This window comes from Symphalangus syndactylus, chromosome 14, assembly GCF_028878055.3.
Source record: "Symphalangus syndactylus isolate Jambi chromosome 14, NHGRI_mSymSyn1-v2.1_pri, whole genome shotgun sequence".
In the NCBI taxonomy this organism is placed as follows: Eukaryota; Metazoa; Chordata; class Mammalia; order Primates; family Hylobatidae; genus Symphalangus; species Symphalangus syndactylus.
Window position 1 is genome coordinate 12077398 of NC_072436.2, and position 27378 is coordinate 12104775.

The following is a 27378-nucleotide window of genomic DNA, read 5'->3' on the forward strand; positions in this document are numbered from 1 at the left end:
AGAGGGCAGAGGGCGGCAGGGCCAGACCACAGACTGCAGGAGCCACGGAAGGATGCATGGGGCCAACCCCCATCCCCTTGCCGTGAATCCTTGGCAGCCCCTTGTCGGGCTCAGCCCTAGCAAAGCAAGGGCTCTCTCTGCCCCTGGCTTCCCTGTGTTTGAAGGGATGGAGGGTCTCCATCCCTCCTTGAGGCCTTAGCTGGTGCCTGTCTTGTGCTCAGCACTCACTTGTTTTGTTTACAGCGTTGCTTCTGTTTGTTGTGCTCCAGGCGCTCTGCTGGAAAAGAAGGTGGACGTGGACAAGCGTGGGCTGGGAGTGACCGACCATAATGGAATGGCCGCCAAGCCCCTCGGCTGCCGCCCGCCAATCTCCAAAGAGTCTTCCGTGGACCGCCCCACCTTTCTTGACAAGGTATGAATATAGGTGGTTTATTGTTTTTGCTTTTTTAACAAGAGGAGTTTTTCATTTCAACTGTGTCCCTAATACAAGCCAGATTAAAAACTTGCTGGACTATAATACTTAAGTGACTTTTATCCGTTTTTTTCTAACATTATGAACAGTTAACTCAAAGAAGGGAATGTCATATTTCATAAGATGTTACTGAGAATGAAAAAGACTGGGATTGAAAACTGATATTCATTTTTATTGTGTGAAATTGGCTGGTTATCTGCTTCAGTTTGTCCAATGGGCAAGGGTCATCAAATTTCCATTTTACTATCTCATTTTAAAAACACAGATCTTCCCTTTGGAAATTATGTGTTAGATGTTTATCCTCAGGAAAAGGGATTGGAAGTGGTGGGGCTCGGGCACCTAGCTCTGGCTGGCCCTTGTCAGTTGGCCACATGAGTGACCACAGCTGGCATCTGTGGAAAACTCCCTGAATGTTTAGCCAGTCCGGTCACAGCTCAGTCCCCAGTGTTGTCACGTAATGATGTCCCCACTCCAGATTGGTGTGACTACAAAGCGGAGAAAAGCATTGCACTAAATTCAATGCAAATGTTGAGCCTTGAAAATAAAATTGAAGTAAGGAAGGACACATTAGAAAAAAAAAATCAACAATGAAAGGAGGCTGGGTGTGGTGGCTCACTCCTGTAATCCCAGCACTTTGGGAGGCTGAGGTGGGTGGATCACCTGAGGTCAGGAGTTCGAGACCAGCCTGGCCAACATGGTGAAACCCCATCTCTACTAAAAATACAAAAATTAGTGACCATGGTGGCACACACCTGTAGTCTCAGCTACTGGGGAGGCTGAGGCAGGAGAATTGCTTGAACCCGGGAGGCGGAGGCTGCAGTAAGCTGAGATCGTGCCATTGCACTCCAGCCTGGATGAGAGAGCAATACTCTGTCTCAAAAAAAAAAAAAAAGAAAAAGAAAAAGAAAAAGAAAAAAACAATGAAAGGAAAGGCTCACAAGCAAAGAATATCAGAGATGGGACTTGATCTTATTCTCAGAGTCCTCCAGCACATGATCTGCCTCAGCTGCAGCTGTGGGGTAGCCCAGGGTGAGGCTCACGCCCTCGTCCTGCCCCTCGCCAGTGAGGACTGAGTTCAAACTCAGGGTGCCCAGTGAAATTGAAATTACAGATAAATAATTTTTGAAGTCATACTAAAAAATTATTGTTAACTGAAATTCCAGTGTAACTCAGCATCTTATGTTTTTATTTGCTAGATCTGGCAACCCTAAATTGGGACCCTGACATTTAAAATATGGAATAATGCACAGGCTCGTTGTGATGTTAGACGACATAAATTTGCAAAAGACCTGGCACATAGCATGACCTCAATAGATGTTAAAAAAAAAAAATAAGGTTCTGTTTTTTATTAGTTTTATAACTCACCCTCTTCTTAGATACACCCTATGAAACTGCTGTGTTTGTAGGTCAAAAACAAATGTCATGGAATTCAACCCAATGTATACCTAGAGCTTTGGTAATAACTTCTCAGAAAGAATCTGTTTATTTGAAAATGGTTGTAAAGTGCTTGTTGCCGGTGACTCCATCCTTCCTCCTTGCTCCTACCTGAGGCAGGACCAGTAGTTAGGAGAATAGTAGCAGCTAATATATGTGTTTGTAAAATACTTCTAAACTGAAAACAGCATCTTAATCCTATTTCTTTTTCTTTTTCCCCTCTTCCTTTTGCACATGTTCTCCATTCCCTTGTCCACACTTTTTTGATCTGTTAATTATTTATCCATCCATGCCTCCTCTGTTTCCTTGGGAAACTGTTTGGTGCTTTGTCTGCTGATGGACACTGCACACAGCTCACCGTTTCTTTCTCCAATCAGGATGGCGGCCTCGTGGAAGAGCCCACGCCTTCACCGTTCTTGCCTTCCCCAAGCCTGAAGCTCCCCCTTTCACACAGTGCACTCCCCAGTCAGGCCCTGGGTGGGATTGCCTCCGGGCTGGGCATGCAAAACTTGAATTCTTCTAGACAGGTAAGGCTGTTGGGAGAGAGCAAAACGTGGCCTTTGTTTTACCTGCCTTCTAAAAAATGTGTTTGAGACATAAACTTTCTTATTTATAGTTAATACCTCTATTTTTAAATATGACTGGAAAAGTAGTTGAAATACTACCAGGATTTCCCTTCAGGTGATTTACTGGAGTCAAGAGTTGAAGTAGGAAATGCTTTCGTTATATTTATTCTTACACTTAACTAAAACATGTTTGAGCTCTCAGCACCCTTGGTGCTAACTTGGGACTGGCTAAAGTGATGATGTGTTGCACAGTGGTCTTTGGCTGCTGGATCCATCCAGAGGTCCAGGTAGTGCCCAGCCTCTTTCCTCCTGGCAACCAAAACGACGTTACATCTGTTGATCTGCGAGAAAGCACCACGTTCTCCCCCTTTTTCCCAGAAATAAAGATGACATCTCTTGCAAGGTGGTTCTCAGGAGTCACGCTGGCCTTTTTTTCCAGGCTTCAAAAGTCTTTGGGTACAGGTGGAGATCACCTTTCTAAATCAGTTACTAAAGGAAGGACCTGCGTGTGTTGTTTGCCACTTCATCTCACTTTTCTCATATAGACTCTTAACATGAAATGTTGTACCAAAAAACATATCATCCTTTCCCATCCCTAGGATATCCCTTCTCTGATTTTCTTAGGGATGAGGTTGACACACACACACACCGCTTGGAGACACGTCTCTAAGTAGACACTGTGAGGTGCGGGTGGCCAGACAGCCTCTGTGTGCGCATTGTCCCAGTGTTGTTACCAGTAGTGCCCCTTCCACTCACCAGCGCCCAACTGTGTGATCCTGGCGATCTAACATTGCCCCCCCTGGTGGTGGTGCAGTTTTCCGTTGTTCTGCCAGCTTCAAGTCAGCAGCCCAGCTAGGGTGTGCACTGGGGTTGGGTTCACAACTGTTAGGTTCGCAGAAGGGGTTCTCTCCCAGTGCCTCTCAGGCGGCTGTTCCCAAGTGAAGCTGTGCAATACCTTACCTCACCTATTTGTCAGGTAACTCATTACACAGAGTGAAAACTACAGCTACAATATCTTTATCACAGTTAACACAAAATTAACTACCTGAATTTGTCAGTTCATTCCATTTTAAGGTTTGTTGAAATAATAACTATATTTCCTGTTTGAAATGTTGCTATCCTCTCAGATTAGTAATCCCCACACTTACCCTTTAATTTTTATCACATCCTTTCGGAAATGTATATTTTTCAAATAACCATATTCATATGGCTATCATGTGTGAAACATTATATGCTGGTAGTTTCTTTGAATGGAATAGCCTTCTTGTTGTATAAACAACACTCATTAAAAATTCACTTGGGGCCGAACAAGGTGGCTCACGCCTGTAATCCTAGCACTTTGGGAGGCTGAGGTGAGTGGATCCCCTGAGGTCAGGAGTTCGAGACCAGCCTGGACAACATAGCAAAACCCCGTCTCTACTAAAAATACAAAAATTTGGGCCAGGCATGGAGGCTCACGCCTGTATTCCCAGCACTTTGGGAGGCCGAGGTGGGTGGATCACGAGGTCAGGAGTTCAAGACCAGCCTGGCCAACATGGTGAAACCCCATCTCTACTAAAAATACAAAAAATTTAGCCAGGTGTGGTGGCAGACGACTGTAATCCCAGCTCCTCGGGAGGCTGAGGCAGAGAATTGCTTGAACCCGGGGGCAGAGGTTGCAGTGGGCCGAGATTGCACCACTGCATTCCAGCCTGGGTGGCAGAGCAAAACTCCATCTAAAAAAAAAAAAAAAAAAAAAAAAACCAGGCATAGTGGCGGGCATCTGTAATCCCAGCTACTCGGGTACTCAGGAGGCTGAGGCAGGAGAATCACTTGGACCCAGGAGGCAGAGGCTACAGTGAGCCAAGATCACGCTACTGCACTCCAGTCTGGGTGACAGAGCAAGACTCTCTCTCAAAAAAATTCTCTTGGGTACAAGTTGACAGTGGTAGGAAGTAGAAACAATTTTGCATTCACTTAAAATAGATCATTTCACCCTACCTCCAAACAATGTTACTCTAATGCCTGCGTTGGTAACGTGTCCAATTCTGTCCCTGTGCAGATACCGAGTGGCAATCTGGGTATGTTTGGCAATAGTGGAGCAGCACAAGCCAGGACCATGCAGCAGCCGCCACAGCCACCAGTGCAGCCTCTTAACTCTTCCCAGCCCAGTCTCCGTGCTCAAGTGCCTCAGTTTCTATCCCCTCAGGTCAGACCCACATCCAAGCAGGACTGAGCAACAGGATGTAGATGCCGGTGTTTTGTGGGGTCCTGTGTTACCTGGAAGTCACTATTTTAAAGTGAGAGCTGAGTTAATCCATGTTTAAGAGAAGGCCTTCTGGTTTTTAACCTATAAATTAATTTTAGACTATAAAGTAGTAAATGGATTCTCCTGACCCAGGAGACATTTTCAGAGCTTGCTCCTTGGAATGCCTCAGCCACCCAAACTAGCATTTGGCATCGTACTGGTCAGAAGCAATATTGAGGGGAAGGACCTGCCCAATACACTCCCACTGATGTGCTTTTGTCCCAGTCTTTCTCGAGAAAATTATTCAGGTGAACCCAGTGAACTGTCCTAGATTGGTGGGAGAGGAAAGTGACACGCTGTAGTATTGCTGAGGATGTAAAAGAAACCCTTAGAAGCAGCCAAGGAGCCGGGCACGGTGGCTCACGCCCGTAATCCCAGCACTTTGGGAGGCTGAGGCGGGCAGATCACAAGGTCAGCAGATCGAGACCATCCTGGCTAACATGGTGAAACCCCATCTCTACTAAAAATACAAAAAATTAGCTGGGTGAGGTGGCGGGCGCCTGTAGTCCCAGCTACTCGGGAGGCTGAGGCAGGAGAATGGTGTGAACCCCGGGGGGCAGAGCCTGCAGTGAGCCGAGATCACGCCACTGCACTCCAACCTGGGCGACAGTGAGACTCTGTCTCAGAAAAAAAAAAAGCAGCCAAGGACTGAATCATGCTTTAATGAGAAACTAAATGTGATCTTATATAATAGTGTGTATATTACAGATTTTCAGTTATGTTTAATATTCAGCATTAGATCATTTTTGCCAATAGAGTTCGGTTTTTTTTCTTTCTTTCATCCCTTTTCAGGAGTGAACCATAGAGATTGTTAAGAAAAATGGTTGCCGGGTGCGGCGGCTCACGCCTGTAATCCCAGCACTTTGGGAGGCTGAGGTGGGTGGATCACCTGAGGTCAGGAGTTCGAGATCAGCCTGGCCAACATGGTGAAACCCCATCTCTACTAAAAATGCAAAATTAGCCAGGTGTGGTGGCACATGCCTGTGATTCCAGCTACTTGGGAGGCTGAGGCAGGAGAATCGCTTGACCCCGGGAGGTGGAGATTGCGGTGAGCCAAGATCACGCCATTGCACTCCAGCCTGGGCAACAAGAGCGGAAACTCCTTCTGAAAAAAAGAAAGGAAAAAAGGTCAAATCGAATTAAGGAAAAGGACATTGCTGTTTTTCATGGCTCTGAGGCCTAATATATATCAATTGTTCTTGTTAATATTGTTTATTTTTAGCACATTTTACAATTTTAGGCTTTGGACCAAGTTTTTAATTACAGTGTTAGTTCTTACCCCTTATAAGGTATTTGATAATCAATGGTATTGATAACATTTTTGCTGCGTGGGGTAACTCAGGACTCTAGTTGATACGTAATTCTGGTGTGAAGGTTGGCTAGAGCCCTGCCCTGAGAGAGCAGCAGCATCTTGAAGTACTTACCACATTCTGGCATTCTAGCAGAGAGGGAAAAAACTGCTTTCTTCCCCAAGAGACCTCTGACATCAAGAAGATAGTTAAGATTTCTGAGGGATCTTATTTTCAACCTTTTCCAAAAGAGAACGTGTTAATTCATCAATCTTCTATTATTCATAAAATTTAATTTAAATGTGTTGAGTTTGTTGGAATGTGGTGTCTTAGTCCATTTGGGCTGCTGTAACAACATACCTCAGACTGGGTCATTTACAACAGCATGAATGTATCGCTTGCAGTTCTGGAGGCTGAGAAGTCCAGGATCAAGGTGCCAGAAGATTCAGTGTCTGGTGAGGGCCTGTTTCTCATAGATGGCATCCTCATGTGGTGGAAGGGGCGAACAGTCTTCCTCAGGCCTCTGTCATTAGGGTGCTAATCCCATTCATGGGGGCTCCTGATCACCTCCCAAAGGCCCCAGCTCTTAATACCACCACAATTAGGGTTTAGGTTTCAACATAGGAATTCTGGGGGGACACAGACATTCAGACCATAGCATATGGGAAGGCAATGCTAGCATACGAAAAAGAGCAGGATGCTGGGGCAATGCACTGAGGGCAGTTCTCACTCTACAATTGTTCAAACCCAGGTTTGTGCACTGAGTTGATAGTGCACAGTTATCAATATAACTAATACATGTAACTATTATCATGTAATAATAAGATAAAAGTTATTAGATAATAGTTAAATGTATTCATTAGGATATAGGATAAGCCACTGTAACAAAGAGGCCTCAAAAAACAGTAGCTTAAACTAGGTAGACATTGATCTCTCTCAGGTTACAGTGCAGAAAGAAGCAGTGCAGGGATTGGGGGCAGCTCTGCCACAGCCACTTCCCAGGAACAGGGGAAAAGGCAGCACTACTGTGCAGGTGGCCTTGAAATTGCACACACCACTTCCAGTCACATCCCACTGCCAAAACCTAGGCCGCAGCTGCACCCAGTCTGAGAGGCAGTAGCAGAAGAAGCAGTTAGTCTTCCCCACACAAAGCAAACCAGCATGTCCCAAGTGGCAAGGCATCTGTGTGCCATCTCACTGTTTCTTCCATATCTCCCTGTTACCTGTAAGTACTGATAGGAAGGACAGAGAACCTTGGAAAGTTCATTTATAATTAAAATATTTGGAGGATGAGATCTCTGAAGACTTTCCTTCTTCCTTCCCTCCTTTCTTTTTCCTTTCTTTCTTATTCTTTACATGCTAACTACTAATGTTAAAATGTCCATACATTTTTTAATGGCCTTTGACATTTCACCCATGAGACAAATATAATTATTATTGCAGGATCTGGCCAGCAGCCCACAGTGCAACAGGGCTCTTTCTTTGTTCCCAGGCAGATCGGCAGGTCGAGAAATAAAAGACACACACGAGATAGTGAAAGCTGGGTCCAGGGGGGGTCACCGCCTTCTGATCCTGCGATGCCGCCAATGCACTGGATATACCAGCATTTATTATTAAGTTTAGTGAGGGTGGGGGTAGGTTAGTGAGGGATTTAGGGTCATTTGATTATGAGGTGAGATGATCATATGGGGATGAAGTAATTCTTTAACATAACATCGGTATGCAGAAGTACAGTATACAGAGACAAGAATTTACAATATAGTGTGTGCATCAGCAATTTCTAACAGAGCCTTAAAACAGAAACACAGTCTGTCCATAACCTATGTTTAGTAAGATACTAATCAGTAGTAATAATTGCAGCAAAAGCTGGTTGAAAACAATCAATAGAAACAGGACATGAAACTAGGTAACTGTTTAGACCACAAATTCTCAGAAGGGAGTATGCCTTAACCCTAAAGAGACCTAGAAGAACCATGGCAAGATAAGGGCATTTATAGCCCTGTCTTATCCATGTGAACAGGCGCCCCTCATGCATCCGTTTATAGGCTCTCCCCAAGGGTCGCATTCCATTCCCAGAGCTATGAACATCTGCTTTTCTGGGATAGGAATCTTGGTGATGTGAAACCTCTCTGACTGCACGTCCGTTCATAGGCTCTCTGCAGGGGGAAGCACATCACGTGCTGTTGGCTCATTCTGGCAGCCCAACCTTGCATTGTCTTTACACAATCCTGCATGCAATTTTGTATTTACAATAATCAGGAGCATTTCATCTTTTATTCCATAGCAGTAGTTTCAGGGGGTCTCCCTACAAATTATCATTTAATCATTTTTGAATTTTGAAAAACTACATGGACGAGTAACGATTTTAACAGAGATACAACGGCTAATAGTATATTTTATGTTAAACAGGTTCAAGCACAGCTTTTGCAGTTTGCAGCAAAAAACATTGGTCTCAACCCTGCACTATTAACCTCGCCAATTAATCCTCAACATATGACGATGTTGAACCAGCTCTATCAGCTGCAGCTGGTGAGTGGATAGACCCATGCAAGTTAGAGCGCGCAGGCCGAGTGCTCTCCTGGTGCCCGTGCACGTGCACGGCACCTGCTGAGAGCAGCCGTTGTGATAATGTTTGTCTTCAGGTCAGGGATGTCATTGAGACTCTCATGAAGTATTTAAACTCTTCATGAGTTAGGAAGTTCTCACTCAAAGGTGTCCTACTAGGTTTTGTAAATGTTTTGGCCTTTTTGTTTTTGTTTAGAGGCAGCATCTCACTATGTTGCCAGGCTGGTCTGGAACTCCTGGACTCAAGGGATCCTCCCATCTCAGCCTCCTGAGTAGCTGAGACCACGGGTGTGCACCACTGCACATGGCTTGGCCTCTTTGTGTTTAGAAAATCTACCAGATTTTATAATTAGGCATGTCTTTTCATTTGAGCTCTCAGCCAGAGTTTCTGAGAACCACAGAACACAAAAAATCATTTGAGTGACTATTTTCTCAGTTATTCTAAGGATGGTCTACATAAATACTATTCTAGAAGCACAGGAGAAAAATTGCTTTAGTACATATAGTAGATGCCTTAGAGCATTAGAACTTAATTCTCTCTTGAAACCCCAGTCAAGAATGGCTGTTGTGACCTAATAATTCTTGAAAGTTTTATAACTTCACATAATCTTGATTTTTTTTTTAATTTTCAAACAGTCTTACTGATTTTACCATAAATTGCCATGTCATTGTATACCTAGATGCTTACTGAAATTATATACACTAAAAGACCCAGTGAATTATTTCATTCTTTAATGTGAGTATCTGATTTATTTAGCAATCTTAGCCAGCAACTTCATCACCTAGAAAATGATCAGGAATCGGCCGGGCACAGTGGCTCATGCCTGTAATCCCAGCATTTTGGGAGGCCCAGGCAGGTGGATCACCTGAGGTCAGGAGTTCGAGATTAGCCTGGCCAACATGGTGAAACCCCGTCTCTACTAAAAATACAAAAATTAGCCGGGCATGGTGGTGCATGTCTGCAATCCCAGCAACTCGGGAGGCTGAGGCAGGAGAATCGCTTGAACCTGGAAGGCGGAGATTGCGGTGAGCCTCACACCATTGCACTCCAGCCTGGGCGACAGAGCAAGACTCCATCTCATCCAGCCTGGGCGACAGAGCAAGACTCCATCTCAAGAAAAAAAAAAGAAAGAAAAAGAAAATGACCAGGAATCATGAAGGAGAAAAAAAAAAAAAAAGAATGGGAACTCCAAAAGACAGAACCATTGGCATAAAATCTTTGCTAATAAGAGAGTACTGAAGCCCTCAGTCTTTCCCCTTTGCTGTTTTTTAGACACATGTCCAACAAGTTTGAGGTCTGGCTTTTCTATAAGCAGCAGGGGAGAATAGAAGGAAGGAGGGAAGGACGTGTCCCAGAGACACGTGCTATGTGTCCTCGCTTTAATGGAAAGCACAGAGCTCTAGACATGAGGTCAGGACCAAGGCTTGGCCCTCAGAGACTGTTTTTTCTTTTTCTTTTTTTTTTTTTCTTTTTTGGAGATGGAGTCTTGCTAGTCTTGCTGTGTCGCCCAGGCTGGAGTGCAGTGGTGTGATCATGGCTCACTGCAGCCTCCGCCTTGTGGATTCAAGCAATTCTCCTGTCTCAGCCTCCCGAGTAGCTGGGATTACAGGCACCCGCCATCACGCCCGGCTAATTTTTGTATTTTTAGTAGAGACGGGGTTTCACCATGTTGGTCAGGCTGGTCTCCAACTCCTGACCTCAGGTGATCCTCCTGCCTCAGCCTCGCAAAGTGCTGGGATTACAGGCGTGAGCCACTGCGCCTGGCCAGAGACTATTTTTCCATCTATCAGAAGGGAGGCGATGCTGTAGTAAGGAATCACTGTGGGGAGGCAGTGCACGTGTGCAGTCCTATTGCTTTCAGTCCTGCCGGCTGGAGACCACTGACCTCCAAAGGAAAGGAGACAGCTCTGAAAACAGGCACTCATAGAAACAGCATGCAGGTTTAGAACTGTTACTGTAGAGGAAGATTGCCTTCTGCCACTTGATGGTGCTGCAGGCATTGCTGCAGCCCTGACACAGAGCTGATTATCTTACTGATGTGCTAGAATCTTTTAGTTATACAGTAAGTTTTTATTGACCCCTATGGTGTGAAAGACACCAAGAAAATGTTGAATTACCAATAGGATGTTCTAATTTTAAAACAATGTATTCTGTTCTTAAATTTTTTTCCAGAAAAATTGGAAAAGTAAAGTTTCAGTGCTTCCATAAGGTTAAGTTTTAGGGCCTATAAGGATTCACTTAAGTGGAGTATTTTATTCCTCCATGATTACAGATTAAGGAGGCATTTCTAGTAGTATAATCTCCACCTTTATTTGGATTCTACTTTGATGAGTCTTGCCAAAAATGACCGTAAAATTCATGTTGTAAGAAAAAAAATCATGATATTCAACCAACATTTCAAAACAGTCAAATGACCAAAGCTTCTATGTCAGTGTACTGAAGAATATCATCATAACTTTAACCAACTTTGTAGATGACAAGTTTATGTGACAGAAGTGCCCAAAAATCTGCATTTCAGGTTCTCTCTTAGCTTTCATTCCCATGATGTTATGGAGATAACCACGTTGTTTAACACACATTATTCTTGAATGATTTGGGACAGTTACTGCCAGTGTTTTGCCACATTGTCTGGGCTGTACTGGACTTCAGTCTCCATCATTATAGAATAGGTTGTTTTTTTGTTTTTTAAGTTTCAGTTTGTATGAATCAAGCAGAAGAATTTTAATCTCTTCATTAAATGAAAAATATTTGCTGACCAACATCATCACCAACACTAAACGGGTATTGACTCTGTGGTTTTTTCTAATTCTGCGCACCAAAAAAGTGGATAAGACATTAATCTTTTAAAAGTGCTCTGTGCCTCCAGAATATGTGTCAGCCACGGCTGGGCGCGGTGGCTCATGCCTGTAATCCCAGCACTTTGGGAGGCCGAGGCGGGCAGATCACGAGGTCAGTAGTTTGAGACCAGCCTGGCCAACATAATGAAACCCCGTCTCTACTAAAAATACAAAAATTAGCTGGGCGTGGTGGCACGCGACTGTAATCCCGGCTACTCGGGAGGCTGAGGCAGGAGAATTGCTTGAACCCGGGGGGCAGAGGTGGCAGTGAGCTGAGATCGCGCCATTGCACTCCAGCCTGGGTGACAGAGCGAGACTCCATCTAAAAAAAAAAAAAAAAAAAAAAGAGTATGTGTCAGCCACAGTATGGGCCAAGAAGAGTGGCTAGGTTCTCTTTTTTTATTTTTTAACTAATGTCAGAAAGTTGAACCATTAGTTCAACTTATATTTAATTATTATACTATTTTAACTCTTTGTTCTGTCAACAGGCATACCAACGTTTACAAATCCAGCAGCAGATGATACAGGCCCAGCGTAATGTGTCCGGATCCATGAGACAACAGGAGCAGCAAGTAGGTGCTACCCAGATTGATTTTTGTCATGAGCTATAATGTTCCCTGATAGAAGAGACACTAATTGATAAACTATTAGATGATCGTTGATTTTTCTCTAGCCAAGCTTTCCTTTCAAAATTCCTGGGTTCAGCTAGGTTTGGGAGAAGGTTGGCCTAGCCGTAGTGGCCTCAGCATAAAGACAATGAAGAATGCACTTGGTCCCTAGACAAGCCATGAGTGTCCCTTCCCACCTGGTTAACGCACCTGTGTCTCTGCCTGCCAGGTTGCGCGCACAATCACTAATCTGCAGCAGCAGATCCAGCAGCACCAGCGCCAGCTGGCCCAGGCCCTGCTCGTGAAGCAGCCACCACCACCACCACCCCCGCCGCACCTGTCTCTGCACCCCTCTGCAGGCAAATCGGCCATGGACAGCTTCCCCTCGCACCCTCAGACTCCCGGCCTACCTGACCTGCAGACCAAAGAGCAGCAGTCTTCACCCAACACCTTTGCTCCTTACTCTCTCGGTGAGTGTCCCATGGTCTTCAACAGCCACATCAGGTAGAGAGGGTATCTGGAGTCCATATGTGGTAGCCAGGGCAGCATTTCAGTGGTTAGGAGGACTGGCCAGCGCTGAAACCATAGCCTGTTGGAAATGCAGCCCCAGACAAAATCAGAGAGCAGGTATCTTAAGGCTTTTTAATTTTAAAAACTTTTTTAAATTATTTTTTTGAGAGATGGGGTCTCACCATGTTGCCCAGGCTGGTCTCGAACTCCTCGGCTCAAGCAGTCCTCCCACCTCAGCCTCCTAAAGTGCTGGGTTTACAGATGTGAGCCACCACGCCCAGCCTCAAGGATTTGTAATAAGGGAACAACACTAACCGCGTTCTATAGAGCAGGAGTTTTGCTGCCGCTGTAATACTCTCAGTATAAAACCTTTAAAGGTAGTATCAGCCAGAGCCCCCAAAATCTCATTTCCATTGTCACATCTCCACAGTTTGTTCTATTCCTGGTCTACTCTGAACTGTACGTTACCAGCCACTGTCCTCCAGCCTAAACCGCAGAGAAGGCTCTATAATGGTTTGGTCAGTAAAGGTATTCAGATTTACATTAAAAGCACTTCTTAAAAAGCAGTGGTTGTTGATACAACTCATTTTGTATGAAATGTGATTTGTATAATCGACCAAATCAACATATATGTTGAAATCTAACTTGTAGAAGCACACTCAGCACTTGAAACCCGCAGGTCAGTATAAGACATGGTGCCAGGCCTCAAGGTCAGGCCAGCCAGGAGAGACACAGCTCACATACCTGAAGACACCAGAGGGTATAAATTAGTAAATTGATTCTGCATGGACTAATTTGCTGTAAGAATTCAGAAATTAGTGAAAGCACTTTAGGCTTGTCTGTTGATTGCTATTAGAGTCTGTAGATACAGGACAAAGGGTATCAGTAACTTGGAAAATACATCCGTAAAGGGGCAAAGGCCAGTTGAGTGGTAGTGAATTTGCTACCAGCAAATAATATTCATTTATCTAATTCTATTCAGTGTCTCTGAAAAGAGCAGTATATTGTAATCATATGAACCCTTTTTACTTGACATATTATAAATGTAGTATATCTTTAATATGAGATTGATAAATACTAGACTAGATGATCTCGTTCCTTAATTATTATCTCATCCATTAGAACCCTTTGTGTCTAAGTAGTTAAGACCTGACTTAGGAATTAGACTCCCTAGGTTTGAGTCCCAACTCACCACCAACAGGCTCACTACTAACTTGGGCAACTTGCCTAGCTGCTGTTTGCTTCAATTTCTCAATTTCTTTATTTTTCTTTTTTTTTTTTTTTTTTTGGTAGAGACAGGGTCTTTCTGTGTTGCCCAGGCAAGTCTCAAACTCCTGGCCTCAAGTGATCCTCCCTAAGTGTTAGGATTACAGGCCTGAGACACCATACCGAGCCATACCTTAATTTCTTCATCTGTAATGTGGAAATACTGAACTCCTAGGTTTGTTTTAAAGATTAAATGAGCTAATATGTAAAGTTCTTTTATTCTCTCTCTCTCTCTCTCTTTTTTTTTTTTTTTTTGGCTGGAGTGCAGTGGCGTGATCATAGCTCATTGCAGCCTCAAACTCCTGGCCTCAAGTGATCATCCTGGTCTCAGCTTCCCAAAGTGCTGTGATTACAGGCATGAGCCATCACACCCGGCCTAGTACGTAAAGTTCTTAAATAGTGCCTAGCACATGGCAAACACTTTGTAAAATGTCACCTACTTATGTAAATGCTTTTGTTTGAGAAACAAATTTCATTCCACCTATTATCCTAAAATGCATTAGCTTCAGCTTTCTATTATTCACCTGTCTTCTTAACCTATATTTCGAGGATAAAGTACACTTATCATTACTTTTTTTTTTTTTTTTTTTTGAGGTGGAGTCTTGCTCTGTTGCCCAGCTGGAGTACAGTGGTGCAGTCTCGGCTCACTGCAACCTCCACCTTCTGGATTCAAGCTATTCTCCTGCCTCAGCCTCCCAACTTGATGGGATTACAGGCATGCATCACCACACCTGGCTAATTTTTGTATTTTTAGTAGAGACTGGGTTTCACCATGTTGGCAAGGCTGGTCTCAAACTCCTGACCTCAAATGATCCACTCACCTAAGCCTCCCAAATTGTTGGAATTACAGGCATGAGCCACTATGCCCGGCCACTTATCTTTACTCTTAAGGATTTTTTCTCTTGGTACAAGTTAAAGAATTCATGCAGTGAATCTTTGAAATTAGTTGAAAAATAATTTGGATAATATTTTATAATATTCACAGTAAAGTTATAAATGTATTAAAAACAAATAACTAATAAAGTATAGGAAACTTTGGTTGTAAAATTGCCTTTCTTGTTGGCTCTCAGCATTTTTCTGCAGCAGCACCTATGTTGAAGAGCCTATTAGACATTCAACAAACAATTCATGTAAAGAAACCAGCAGCCCATGGTCAGTAGTGGGGGCTACCAGCTACCTTCTTTCCCTCATGTTCAGCCTGTCCTTGTTACTCTCAGTCTTTTGCCACCTGGAGTTCGCCATCTAGATGGGAAGAGCAGGCATGTAAACCGGAAAAAATAACCTTGATAGCAGTGTCATGTGATTCTTAAAGGGCTCTAGAGAAGGAAAAGTTCACTTTCACTTTGAGTGGTGAAAGAAAAATCAGAGAATAGGATTAAGCTTGAACCTCAAATGATTGGATAGGATTACAGTAAATAGGAAGCCTTTCCAAATAAAGGGAAGCCTCACATAGCACAGAAGAAAGAGGCCTGGCCTGTTTCAGGGGCCCATTTTGCAAGGGCCAGGCCAGTCTGGCTGACTTTTCCAGAGGGGAAAGTTGGGAGAGATGGGTTGGCGCCAAATTGTGGAATTTGGAGCATTCTGAAGGCCAGGTTGAAGCCCTGACATTGTTGCCACTTTACCTGACTAGATCTGTACAAGCTGAAATGAAGAGAACCCACACAGCAGAGATTGCAAGTAGGCAGTCCCGTGGCACTGATGGGCTTGCAAAGGCATTTTGTTAGGTCTGCGAAGTGTGTGTGTGCATGTGCGTAGGCGTGTGTTAATGCCAACATTCAAAAACTGGAGAAAGTGGCTACTGGCTTCTCTTAAAAATGGCTATAGTGGGTCTATGTACCATGTAGCAATAGGTGGTTGGCCCCAGTAGCACCTGTTTATTTAGACAAGACAGACAGTCTCTGGTTTGCCACAGTCCCCATGAAGCCCACTTCTTCATGTTCATGGCCCACTTGGCTCCTATGGGCATTTGAATTTGCAGCCTCTGGAATAAAGGTAAGAACCAGAATGTTCAGCACCTGGCTTAGTAGTAGAGGCTCACTGTGCTTATGTACCCTGTGGCGTAGTACATATAGTAAGGATCTATGGGGTATGTGTATGTGGTAATGGGAACTGCAGCTGAAAATACAAGGGAAGGGGTGCGCTTCTGCTGGTTATTCCCTTCCAAACAAGCAGTCTGTCCTGCTCCAAACTGGGGTGCCCTCATCAGAAACTCTTTACTTCAACCTTTTTATCATTGTCCTCTTCATTATCTTTCTTTATTAACCTAGCTTAGTTCAGGTCCTGGACAGATAACCAGGTACCTGCTTTTAGCTATAAGAAATGAGCCCAGAAGCCTCAGCTCACCATCCCAGCTGGGGGCAGATGGCAGCACCCCCGGTGTCAAATAGTTCAGTTCCTTAAAAGTAGTTTGATATTTAATTCACAGACTCTTTCAGAGCAGACTTTTGTAAAGAAGACTCACTAAAGATAGAACTGAATTATCCTATCAGTCTGTTTCATAGGTGGTACTTTAGAGTTCTGGAAAAGTGTTTTTGACCCGATGAGTTTCCGTAACATATCCCAAAACAAAGAAAGATTTTCCTGATAGTTTGGACTTTTTCTGTTTTCCTGTGGACTCTGAGAAGCCTCAGGACCATGTTTATCCAGCACTGAAACAAGTAAAATGAAGAGAATTGTGGGCCTCACTTAATCAAAGACTATTCATATTTTCATCTTAATTTAGGAATAATATTCCTAGAAATACATGTTGTTATGACGATAAAAAGTATTTTTTCACCAGCACTAAAAGTTATAGTTAAAATATTTTGTTGTATCCCAGCTACTTGGGAGGCTGAGGCAGGAGAATCACTTGAACCTGGGAGGCGGAGGTTGCAATGAGCCAAGATCGTGCTGTTGCACTCCAACCTGGGCAACAAGAGCAAGACTCCATCTCAAAAAAAAAAAAAAAAATTACTGTAAGTGAAGACTGAAATAGCTTCTATAGGAGAGCTTTAGAATGAAGTCATTTAAAGGAGCAGGCGAATCCTAATCGCATCTCTCTCTTTAGCTGGACTGAATCCAAACATGAATGTCAACAGCATGGACATGACCGGTGGCTTGTCGGTGAAGGACCCATCCCAGTCCCAGTCACGCCTCCCCCAGTGGACGCACCCCAACTCCATGGATAACTTGCCCAGTGCCGCTTCCCCCCTGGAGCAGAACCCTAGCAAGCATGGTACGTCTGAGCTAGGATGCCTGTGGTGGGATCACTGCTGGCTTATTAATCGATCATCCTGTTGTATAGCGTGCCCATTCTATACTTTTCTAAGAATTGAGCACTGAAAGTTGGATTTAAAATAACCCATTCCATTATAGTGCATAGAAGATCTCAGCTAGTCAGTGATCAGACTTCTTAAAACCCAACCATTAGATCTTAGCTACAAACTTAGAAATAATTTGAAAACCCCAGAGCAGCAAAGAATCTAGGTCATAGCCTGCGTACTTTTTTTATATATCTAAATTCATCAACAAAACTTGAGTCTGCTGAAATGTTTTCAATAAAATGGTAAAACATAAATAGAAAATCAAATATACAGTATGTATGGGAACTGCAGCTGTAAATACTAGGGTGCGTTTCTGTTGGTTATTCCCCTCCATCCAAGCAGTCTGTCTTACTCCAAACTGGCGTCCCCATCGGGAACTATTTACTGATGGACACACCAGTAAGGTGGAAGCAAAAATGATAACCACAGGAGGTAATCTCACTCTCAAGCATTAAATTTAGCTCTGAACTTCTTGGTAGAATAAACAGCAAAGGAAATTCAGTAGGTTACGTAGTTCTCTCTTGATACGAAGCATTCTAAAAAAGAAAAAGGAAACTGTCTCACGGTTAACTTAGGGAAAATCATCACACACTGCTGGCACCTTTCTTAGCAGGAGGGCTCTGCTGCCTGTGGCTGGTTGATTTGGTTCTGTATGAATTTTTAACATCCACTGTGTTCTTCCATAGTGAAGGTTTCAGACTAAAAGGAGGGAAGAGATAACAGCAAATTTGATAGCTAATCACAAAGACTCATAAGTTGTCCCCAAAAAGGTTTATTAAGGGCAGCTTCCCATGGTATGGATATGTATTTTATAAAGACTTCTTACTGGACAAACTGAAATTGTTCTTCAAGGGTTTCAATCTTTCAGGGCTGAAATTGTAGCTAACTGAAACAGTCACTGGCCAGGCATGGTGGCTTACACCTGTAGTCCCAGCTACTTGGGAGGCCAAGGTGGGAGGATCGCTTGAGCCCAGGAGGTTGAGGCTGCAGTGAGCCCTGATCACATCACTACACTCCAGCCTGGGCAACAGAGTGAGACGTTGTCTCAAAAAAATAAATAAATAGATAAAAAAGTCATTGATTCTTAGAGAATCCTAGACAGACCAAGTCTTACAATTCATGTAACTGAATAGGGCAAGGCATTGGACCTAGAACAGAAGGTGCATGGGGAGGCTTAGGGTATCTTCTGGTGTCTCTCAAGTGGAGGGTATTCACTCGCTTCTTTGTTTCCTATTGTCCCCATAGGTGCTATCCCTGGAGGTCTAAGCATTGGGCCTCCAGGTAAGTCCTCCATTGATGACTCCTATGGCCGGTACGATTTAATCCAGAACAGTGAGTCACCAGCCAGTCCTCCCGTAGCTGTTCCCCATAGCTGGTCACGTGCCAAATCTGACAGTGATAAAATCTCAAATGGCTCTAGCATCAACTGGCCCCCAGGTAAGACCATGCAACACTTCTGTGCAACAGCAGCAGGTCAGAACGTGCTCCAAGCCTGCAGAGAGTGATTAGGCTGAGAGGACCCAGAATCTAAGCTAAAGATCTGGAAGCGTTAAGCCCAGAGCTTTGGCATTTTCCATGGAAATCCATTTGTCAGATCAATTTTGGGTATGGTTAGCATCAGGCATTTTTCTGTAATCCCTTAGTTCAACATGAGGAGTGGAAGGGGTGGCAGGGAGGAAGCATACTGCACACCATCCGGTAAAACTATTCCAACCCTGTGTGAAAACTATCTTAATATGATAGCTATAATACCTGGTTCTAGTTTGTTCCAAAGGATTGATTGCTTTAATGAAAGAGAGTATAAAGTGTACCTCTAATTTAATTAGCAGATTATAAAAATTTCTACAAACAGGACAAAACATCTTTTAAAATGTCATGAATCAATGTGCAGGTGTTCTGATCTGTGGCTTCTCATTTTGGTTTCTTAAACAGAATTCCATCCGGGAGTTCCATGGAAAGGACTGCAGAATATTGACCCTGAGAATGACCCTGACGTCACTCCTGGCAGTGTCCCCACTGGGCCTACCATCAATACCACCATCCAGGATGTCAACCGCTACCTCCTCAAGAGTGGAGGTAAGGGTGCTGCTCTGCCTGCCTCTGCATGGATGGTCTCTCTAGACCCGTTTGGAGATATCAGGGGTGACAGGTTGGGCTGTAGGGCAGGGATGATACAAGGCACAGTTAGCGGGCACCTTTTCTAGTCACCTAAAGCAGCATGAAAAGACAGCAGGTAGTGCTTATGGGGAAATGGAAGTCAATTTGAGTTTCTGCTGGATTATTTATTTATTTATTTATTTATTTTTGAGATGAAGTCTCACTCTGTCGCCCAGGATGGAGTGCAGTGGCACAATCTCAGCTCTCTGCAATCTCCACCTCCTGGGTTCAAGCGACTCTCCTGCCTCAGCCTCCCAAGTAGCTGGAATTACAGGCATGTGTGCCACCATACCGGGCTAATTTTTGTATTTTTAGTAGAGACAGGGTTTTGCCATGTTGGCCAGGCTGGTCTCGAACTCCTGACCTCAGGTGTCACCCATGCTGCTGGATTTATTGATAAGTAATGTCTTATCATAGAAGTGCCATCTCTGATAATGTTTTATCACAGCATGCTATCTTGTGGAAGAAAGAGCTAGATTGCCATAGGTACACTAATAAGGCCACTTAGGTAGTTCCCAAAACATTGATTTCCCACTTCAAATATGACCCATTGGAGCCATGTGTTTTCTGTTTGCTGCTTTTCTTTCTTTTTTTTTGAGACAGATTCTTGCTCTGTTGCCCAGGCTGGAGTATAGTGGCATGATCTTGGCTCACTGCAACCTCTGCCTCCCAGGCCCAAGTGATTCTCATGCCTCAGCCTCCCGATTAGCTGGGACTACAGGCGTGCACCACCACACCCAGCTAACTTTTTCTATTTTTAGTAGAGATGGGATTTCACCATGTTGGCCAGGCTGATCTCGAACTCCTGACCTCAAGTGATCCGCCTGCGAAAGTGCTGGGATTACAGGCGTGAGCCAGTGTGCCTGGCTGCTTCTGTGGTTCTTTAAAGTGATAGGCTTCTAAGTGTGTCTGTGGTTTGGCTGGAAAGCCAACATGAGTACAGATTGCCCTTTCTGTTTAATGCTGTGTATTCCTTGGGGTTACACAGCTGCTTTTTGGATGCAGCTGCTTTTCGGAGCAGGGGTGTTATGGGTGTCCCTGCTGTCAGACACAGCCAAGTGGTGCAGGAAAGGGAGCCATGTAAGATGGCAGAGGACAGGTGAGGCGCCAGCCAGAATCAGAGACCCAGCCCTCCCTGCTTGTCACACCTGGTGGGGCACCAGGGTTGTGCCAGACAGGAAAATTAGCATATTTTGAAGGATGTGGAGAAGTGGGATGCAGGTTGTACAGATCCAAGTCATAAGGGAAGTTGGAAAGAATCGAAGTTGCATGGCAGAGCTTCCTGAGTGGTGCCCAGATGAAGCATCAAGTGGCCGCTTAGCCTCCAGGCAGAACCAGGGCCACTGGGAGTGGCCTCTGCCATCGCCTGAGTGTGCCATGGTGTGATGAAGATGGCCTGAGAAACACGTGACAGCTGTCCTCCAGCTCCACATGCAGCTGTCCTGCAGCTCCATGGCCTGCCCAGTTAAGGGGATCAACTTGCGGGGACGGCAGAAGAGAATCTAAGCCTAAGAAATGCATTGGCCTTTGAGATAAGGCAAGGAAATGGCATCTCCAGCCCTGAGCCTAAGAACCAGCCAGCCAGCCAACCTGCCAACCGGGGTGACTTGTAGCTCTAAGTGAACATCGTTTGACTTTCCGGGTGCTCGATGTTTGGGTCTTGAGCCTGCCCTGGCACTTGTACACAGACATCAGTATTCAGCAGCAGCCAGCTCAGGTAGCTTATGCCAGGCCTCCCCTTCAGCTTGTGACCAGCACTAGGAACCTTGTTGCTCCACTCTGGTACCTCTCTCGGTTGTATTTAGGGATACGTTAGAGTTTGTTATTGAAAGAAAGGGGAGTACAATGAACATCTCTTCACGTAGAAGTTGCTAACCAGAAAGCACTAGCAGGCCAAGCACAGTGGCTTACACCTGTAATCCCAGCACTTTGGGAGGCCAAGGTGGGAGAATCACTTGAGGCCAGGAATTTGAAACCAGCCTGGGCAATATAATGAGACCCTGGCTCTACAAAAAATTAAAAATGAAAAAATTAGCTGGATGTGGTGGCACACATCAGTGGTCCCAGCTACTCAGGAGGCTGAGACAGGAGAATCACTTGACCTTGGGAGGTCAAGGCTGCAGTGAGCTGTGATTGGGCCTCTAGCCTGGGTGACGGAGCAAGACTTTGTCTCAAAGAAAAAAAAAAAAAAAAGGAAAGGCCTCCCAAAGTGCTGGGATTACATGCGTGAGCCACTGCGCCCGGCCGTGCTGACACCTTTTTAAAGTAAAGACTTTCTTGAGTGAATTAACACAGGAACAGAAGACAGACAGCTCATGTTCCTACTTACAAATGGGAGCCAAACACTGAGTTTACATAACACAAAGAAGGGAGCAGCAGACGCCGGGGCCTGTAGGGTAGAGGGTGGGAGGAGGGAGAGGATTGAGAGACTCCCTGTTGGGTACTATGCTCACTACCTAGGTGATGAAATGATCTCTACACCACACCCCCATGACACACAATTCACCTGTGTGACAAACCTGCACATGGACTCCCTGAACCCAAAATAAAAATCGGAAAAAATAAAAGTGAAGACCTGCAGATTACCCATAAATGTTAACTTTCCTCAACTCTGGTCCCTTGCAGCAGGGCAGCTATAAACAGCTGTGCAGGTGGACACTGCGCGTGTCCAGGAGGTGCCACACACCTGGTCATTCACTGCACGCCATGTGGGCCTACAGCTGAGATGCCATGGCTTTTCAGAAACCATCGATTCTGTTTGTGGTCATCAGTTTAGCAGCCAGACTGTGCTCGTGTTCCCTCTGCTAGCCAGGATCCATGCACTGGCAGAGTCATTGTCCCAGTTAGAGCCCTTTCCATCCTGCGTTCACCCGAACTGTCACCATCATTCCATCCTCGCTCTTCTTCTCCAGCTTCTTGCTTTCTTCACAGAATTGAAAGGGAGAGCCACATTAGAAAATATAAAATAAAACCAGGCAGCGAGGAGCTGAGCTTTTACACAAGGGATCGAGGCTCTTAAGGATGGCCCATTTATCCCACGTCTACCTTTCAGGCACAGGGACAAGCTTTCCTCAAAAAACTACAGTCCTAGGGATAGAATAACTCAAGTCCATATACACAGTTATTAGGACAGATGTCTCTTAATTATTCCTGTATTTAAAAAGGGAATCATGGCCGGGCATGGTGGCTCACGCCTGTAATCCCAGCACTTTGGGAGGCCAAGATGGGCGGATCATGAGGTCAGGAGATCTAGGCCATCCTGGCTAACACAGTGAAACCCCGTCTCCACTAAAAATACAAAAAATTAGCCGAGCGTGGTGGTGGGCACCTGTAGTCCCAGCTACATGGGAGGCTGAGGCAGGAGAATGGCGTGAACCCAGGAGGCAGAGCTTGCAGTAAGCTGAGATTGCGCCACTGCACTCCAGCCTGGGCAACAGGGCGAGACTCCATCTCAAATAAATAAATAAATAAAAATAAAAAGGGAATCATGAGCCGGGTGTGGTGGCATGCACCTGTGGTCCCTGCGACTCAGGAGGCTGAGGCAAGAGGATCACTGAGCCCAGGAGGTTGAGGCTGCTGTGCACTGTGATCACGCCTGTGAATAGCCACTATGCTGCAGCCTGGGTGGCATTGCAACAGCCCCATCTCTTAAAAAAAAATTTTTTTTTTAAAGCAAAACATGAGTGGAAGCTGATGGGACACCCCAGTCCGAAGAAATACTCAAATTTTTATGGCAAATTTTGTAATAAAAGGCTTAGAGTTTTGTTCTTCTATTTTGTGGCCATTGTTTGAACTGTGAAAGGATGTAGATTGCCCTGGATTTTTATTTTATCTTATTTGGGAGAGGAAATCAGTGTGGTCCTTTAAAACTCTGACATGGTATTTTAAGCATTCTGGTGGGAATTCTCAGAGAAGCTCGTGCTGCTTCTTGCCCTTTGATTGCTCCGCCTTCAGCAACATCCCAGGCCTCCCTGAGTGGGTACAGGGACCCAGGTAGGAGGCATGCCCTGTTTCTTCCTTCCCACATGACGCTTTCATGTTCAGGCTTCTATTAAAAATGGCAGCCTAGGGAGAGGTTGATTCTTGATGGTTCTCACACCCCACAGTTAGAGTCATGAACCCGGACACCGCCACCACCTTGCTCAGTGCCGTGTTTGGTTCTGCAGGGTCCTCCCCGCCATCATCTCAGAATGCCACGCTGCCTTCCTCGAGTGCCTGGCCGCTCAGTGCCTCCGGCTACAGTAGCTCTTTCAGCAGCATTGCATCCGCACCTAGTGTCGCAGGTACGCGCCTGGCCTCTATACTTGCAGGTAGCATTTTCTTTCTTTCCCCAAACAAAACTTTGACAGGCCCCAGCTTTTCCTATTGGCTCTTTACTCACTCCCTGAGCTGGGAGGCCGTGTGGCATGATGGAGGATGGGTGGGGGCCTTGCCCAGGCACAGTGGGCACATTGGGCACATCAGCTTGCACACACATGGAAGTGGTAACGTTTTCTCCATACAAGTGTGTGGGCCCACTGCCTTCTCTCTTCCTTTGCCCCATGGCCACAAGACAAGGGCTATGCAAGGTTTTGAAAACTTAGAGGCAAGACACTTCTGGGAATTTGTGGTTACTGGCGTTTGCCAGGGGCTTGACTTGGTGTTTCTTTGCCTATCACACATAGTCTGCTTGTGTTTGAGAGCAGTGTGTGTGGCTCCCCAAACACAGCAGTGAGTTTTCTTCGTCTCAAGACTGCATATGCTCCATCTCTCTGCCTTTCTAGGTAAACTGTCAGACATTAAATCGACGTGGTCCTCTGGCCCTGCCTCCCACACGCAAGCCTCTCTGTCTCATGAACTGTGGAAGGTGCCCAGAAACACTACTGCACCCACGAGGCCACCTCCAGGGTTAACCAATCCCAAGCCCTCCTCCACCTGGGGTGCCAGCCCCCTCGGCTGGACCAGCTCCTACTCCTCGGGTAAGCTCCATGCTCCTCGTGTTCCAATGGGGGCCTTACCCTTTAGGGGATGTGCTTACCACTTTGTCCTATACCTCCTTTGTAAGGACCCCTGCCTCTAACTCTGGAGCCTGGGAGGGCCTAGGAGGGCACCAGGGCCTCCCTAGATGTCCAGGGCATTAGCTGGGTGCGCCTGGTGTTTTTAGCATCAGCCTAGGTGTGCTGGCACGCAGCAGGTTTGCTCTGGGCCAAGAGGTCCCAGGCAGTTCCAGCACCCATTGAGGGCCCACACTGGCCAACTCCATCCTCAGGAGTGCGGCTGCCCCACACTGGGCCATCAGAGGCCTGCACAGCCCTTTAGGCTCTCTGCCCCCATGACTCCCCTTCACACAAGGATCTGGATTTCTGCTTTTTATATTTGCCTCTCCACAAGATGTCACTGGGACATAAGGCTTTTCCAGGCCCAAAACAAAACAAACCCCACCAGTTTGAAAACACAACTCTCATAATATTGCAGCTTGTCTTAGGTGCTGCATGTCGAACCTCAGAGATGAAAGAAATGTACTGGGAATTTAAGAAACTGAAGATTTAAACCAGCATGGGCAACAAAGCGAGACCCCATCTCCACAAAAAATAAAAAAAGCATAGTGGCACATACCTGTGATCTCAACTGCTGGGGAGGCTGAGACAGGAGGAGGGCTCAAGCCCAGGAGATTGAGGCTACAGTGAGCTATGCTTGAGCCACTGCACTCCAGTCTGGGTGACAGAGTGAGACCCTGTCTCTAAAAAAATAATAATAACAAAATTTTAAAAATCAGCTACTGATAGTGTATTAGTCCATTTTCACACTGCTGATGAAGACATACCCGAGACTGGGCAATTTACAAAAGAAAGAGATTTATTGGACTTACAGTTCCACATGGCTGGGGAGGAGGCCTCACAATCCTGGCAGAAGGTGAAAGGCATGTCTCACATGGTGACAGACAAGAAGAGAGAGAGCTTGTGCAGGGAAATTCCCATTTTTAAAACCATCAGATCTCATGAGACTTACTCACTATCACGAGAACAGCATGGAAAAGACCTGCCCCCATGATTCAGTTAACCTCCCACTGGGTTCCCTCCACGAAACATGGGAATTGTGGGAGTTACAATTCAAGATGAGATTTGGGTGGGGACACAGCCAAACCATATCATTCTGCCCCTGACCCCTTCCAAATCTCATGTCCTCACATTTCAAAACAAATCATGCCTTCCCAGCAGTCCCCCAAAGTCTTAACTCATTTCAGCATTAACTCAGAAGTCTGCAGTCCAAAGTCTATCTGAGATAAGGCAAGTCCCTTCCACCTACAAGCCTGTAAAATCAAAAGCAAGTTAGTTACTTCCTAGATACAATGGGGGTACAGGCATTGGGTAGAAACAGTCATTCCAAATGGGAGAAATTGGCCAAAACAAAGGGGCTGCAGGCCCCATGCAAGACCGAAATCCAGCAGGGCAGTCAAATCTTAAAGCTCCAAAATGATTTTTGACTCCATATCTCACATCTCAGTCACGCTTAGGCAAGAGGTTGGCTGCCATGGTCTTGGGCAGCTCTGCAGGGTCAGCCTCCCTCTTGGCTGCCTTCACGGGCTGGTATTGTCTGTGGCTTTTCCAGGCACACGGTGCAAGCTGTCAGTGGATCTACCATTCTGGGCTCTAGAGGACGGTGACCTTCTTCTCACAGCTCTACTAGGTGGTGCCCCAGTAGGGGCTCCAACCTACGTTTCCCTTCCACACTGTCCTAGCAGAGGTTGTCCATGAGAGCCCTGCCCCGCAGCAAAGTATTGTCTGAACATCCAGGCATTTCCGTACATCCTCTGAAATCTAGGTAGAGGTTCCCAAACCTCAGTTCTTCACTTCTGTGCACCCAGAGTCTCGACACCATGTGGAAGCTGCCAAGGCTTGGAGACTGCACCCTCTGAAGCCATGGCCCAAACTGTACCTTGGCCCCTTTTAGTCACAGCCAGAGCGGCTGGGACACAGGGCACCGAATTCCTAAACTGCACACAGCATGTGGACCCTGGGCCGGGCCCATGAAGCCATTTTTTCCTCGTAGGCCTCTGGGCTTGTGATGGGAGGGGCTTCTCTGAAGACCTCTGACATGCTGTAGAGACAGTGTCCATTTTCCCCATTGTCTTGGGGATTAACATTCAGCTCCTCGTTACTTACGCAAATTTCTGCACCCAGCTTGAATTTTTCCTCAGAAAATGGGATTTCCTTTTTTTTTTTTTTTTTTTTTTTTTTTTGAGATGGAGTATCACTCTTGTCACCCAGGCTGGAGTGCAGTGGCGTGATCTTGGCTCACTGCAACCTCTGCCTCCCGGGTTCAAGTGATTCTCCTGTCTCAGCCTCCCGAGTAGCTGGGATTACAGGTGCCTGCCACCATGCCCAGCTAATATTTGCATTTTTAGTAGAGATGGGGTTTCCCCATGTTGGTCTCAGGCTGGTCTCAAACTCCTGACATCAGGTAATGCATCCATCTCAGCCTCCCAAAGTGCTGGGATTACAGGCATAAGCCACCATGCCTGGCCAATTTTCTGAACTTTTATGTTCCACTTCCCTTATAAAACGGAATGCTTTTAACAGCACCCAAGTCACCTCTTGAATGCTTTGCTGCTTAGAAATTTCTTCTGCCAGATACCCTAAATCATCTCTCTCAAGTTGAAAGTTCCACAAATCTCTAGGGCAGGGGCAAAATGTCACCAGCCTCTTTGCTAAAACAACAAGAGTCACCTTTGCCCCAGTTCCCAACAAGTTCCTCATTTCCATCTGAGACCGCTGCAGCTTGGACTTTATTGTCCATATCCCTATCAGCATTTTTGTCAAAGCCATTTCACAAGTCTCTAGGAAGTTCCAAACTTTCCCACATTTTCCCATCTTTTTCTGAGCCTTGAGTTCCAACCTCTGCCTGTTACCCAGTTCCAAACTTGCTTCCGTACCAAGACCAGCTTGATCGGGGAGACCCTAACCCAGTGGCACTAGAGGAATTAAAGGCACACAGAAATATAGAGGTGTGAAGTGGGAAATCGGGGGTCTCACAGCCTTCAGAGCTGAGAGCCCCAAACAGAGATTTACCCACGTATTTATTAACAGCAAGCCAGTCATTAGCAT

At 45.5% G+C, this 27378-nt stretch overlaps 1 protein-coding gene and 1 long non-coding RNA gene across 12 annotated transcripts in view; one reads left to right on the plus strand and one right to left on the minus strand.

The window, feature by feature from the left end:
- TNRC6C (trinucleotide repeat containing adaptor 6C) overlaps window positions 1-27378 on the plus strand; it is a 149145-nt gene that overhangs the window by 114912 nt on the left and 6855 nt on the right. For 6 of the 11 annotated variants that reach the window (XM_055243485.2, XM_055243492.2, XM_055243490.2 and 3 more), the window contains 11 exons: window positions 270-412; window positions 2260-2433; window positions 4514-4660; window positions 8458-8577; window positions 11940-12023; window positions 12289-12529; window positions 16882-17049; window positions 18383-18574; window positions 19070-19213; window positions 23401-23577; window positions 24058-24252. In XM_055243485.2, the coding sequence (XP_055099460.1) occupies window positions 270-412; window positions 2260-2433; window positions 4514-4660; window positions 8458-8577; window positions 11940-12023; window positions 12289-12529; window positions 16882-17049; window positions 18383-18574; window positions 19070-19213; window positions 23401-23577; window positions 24058-24252 (1785 nt within the window). The remainder of the gene's footprint in view (window positions 1-269; window positions 413-2259; window positions 2434-4513; window positions 4661-8457; window positions 8578-11939; window positions 12024-12288; window positions 12530-16881; window positions 17050-18382; window positions 18575-19069; window positions 19214-23400; window positions 23578-24057; window positions 24253-27378) is intronic. The other 5 variants (XM_063617202.1, XM_055243489.2, XM_063617203.1 and 2 more) reach the window with 2 other exon arrangements.
- Window positions 12526-25492, minus strand: LOC129463068 (uncharacterized). Its single transcript, XR_008650999.2, has 3 exons — window positions 25143-25492; window positions 24890-25013; window positions 12526-12648 (listed from the first exon to the last, which is right to left on the minus strand). It is a non-coding gene; the product is annotated as an uncharacterized lncRNA (long non-coding RNA).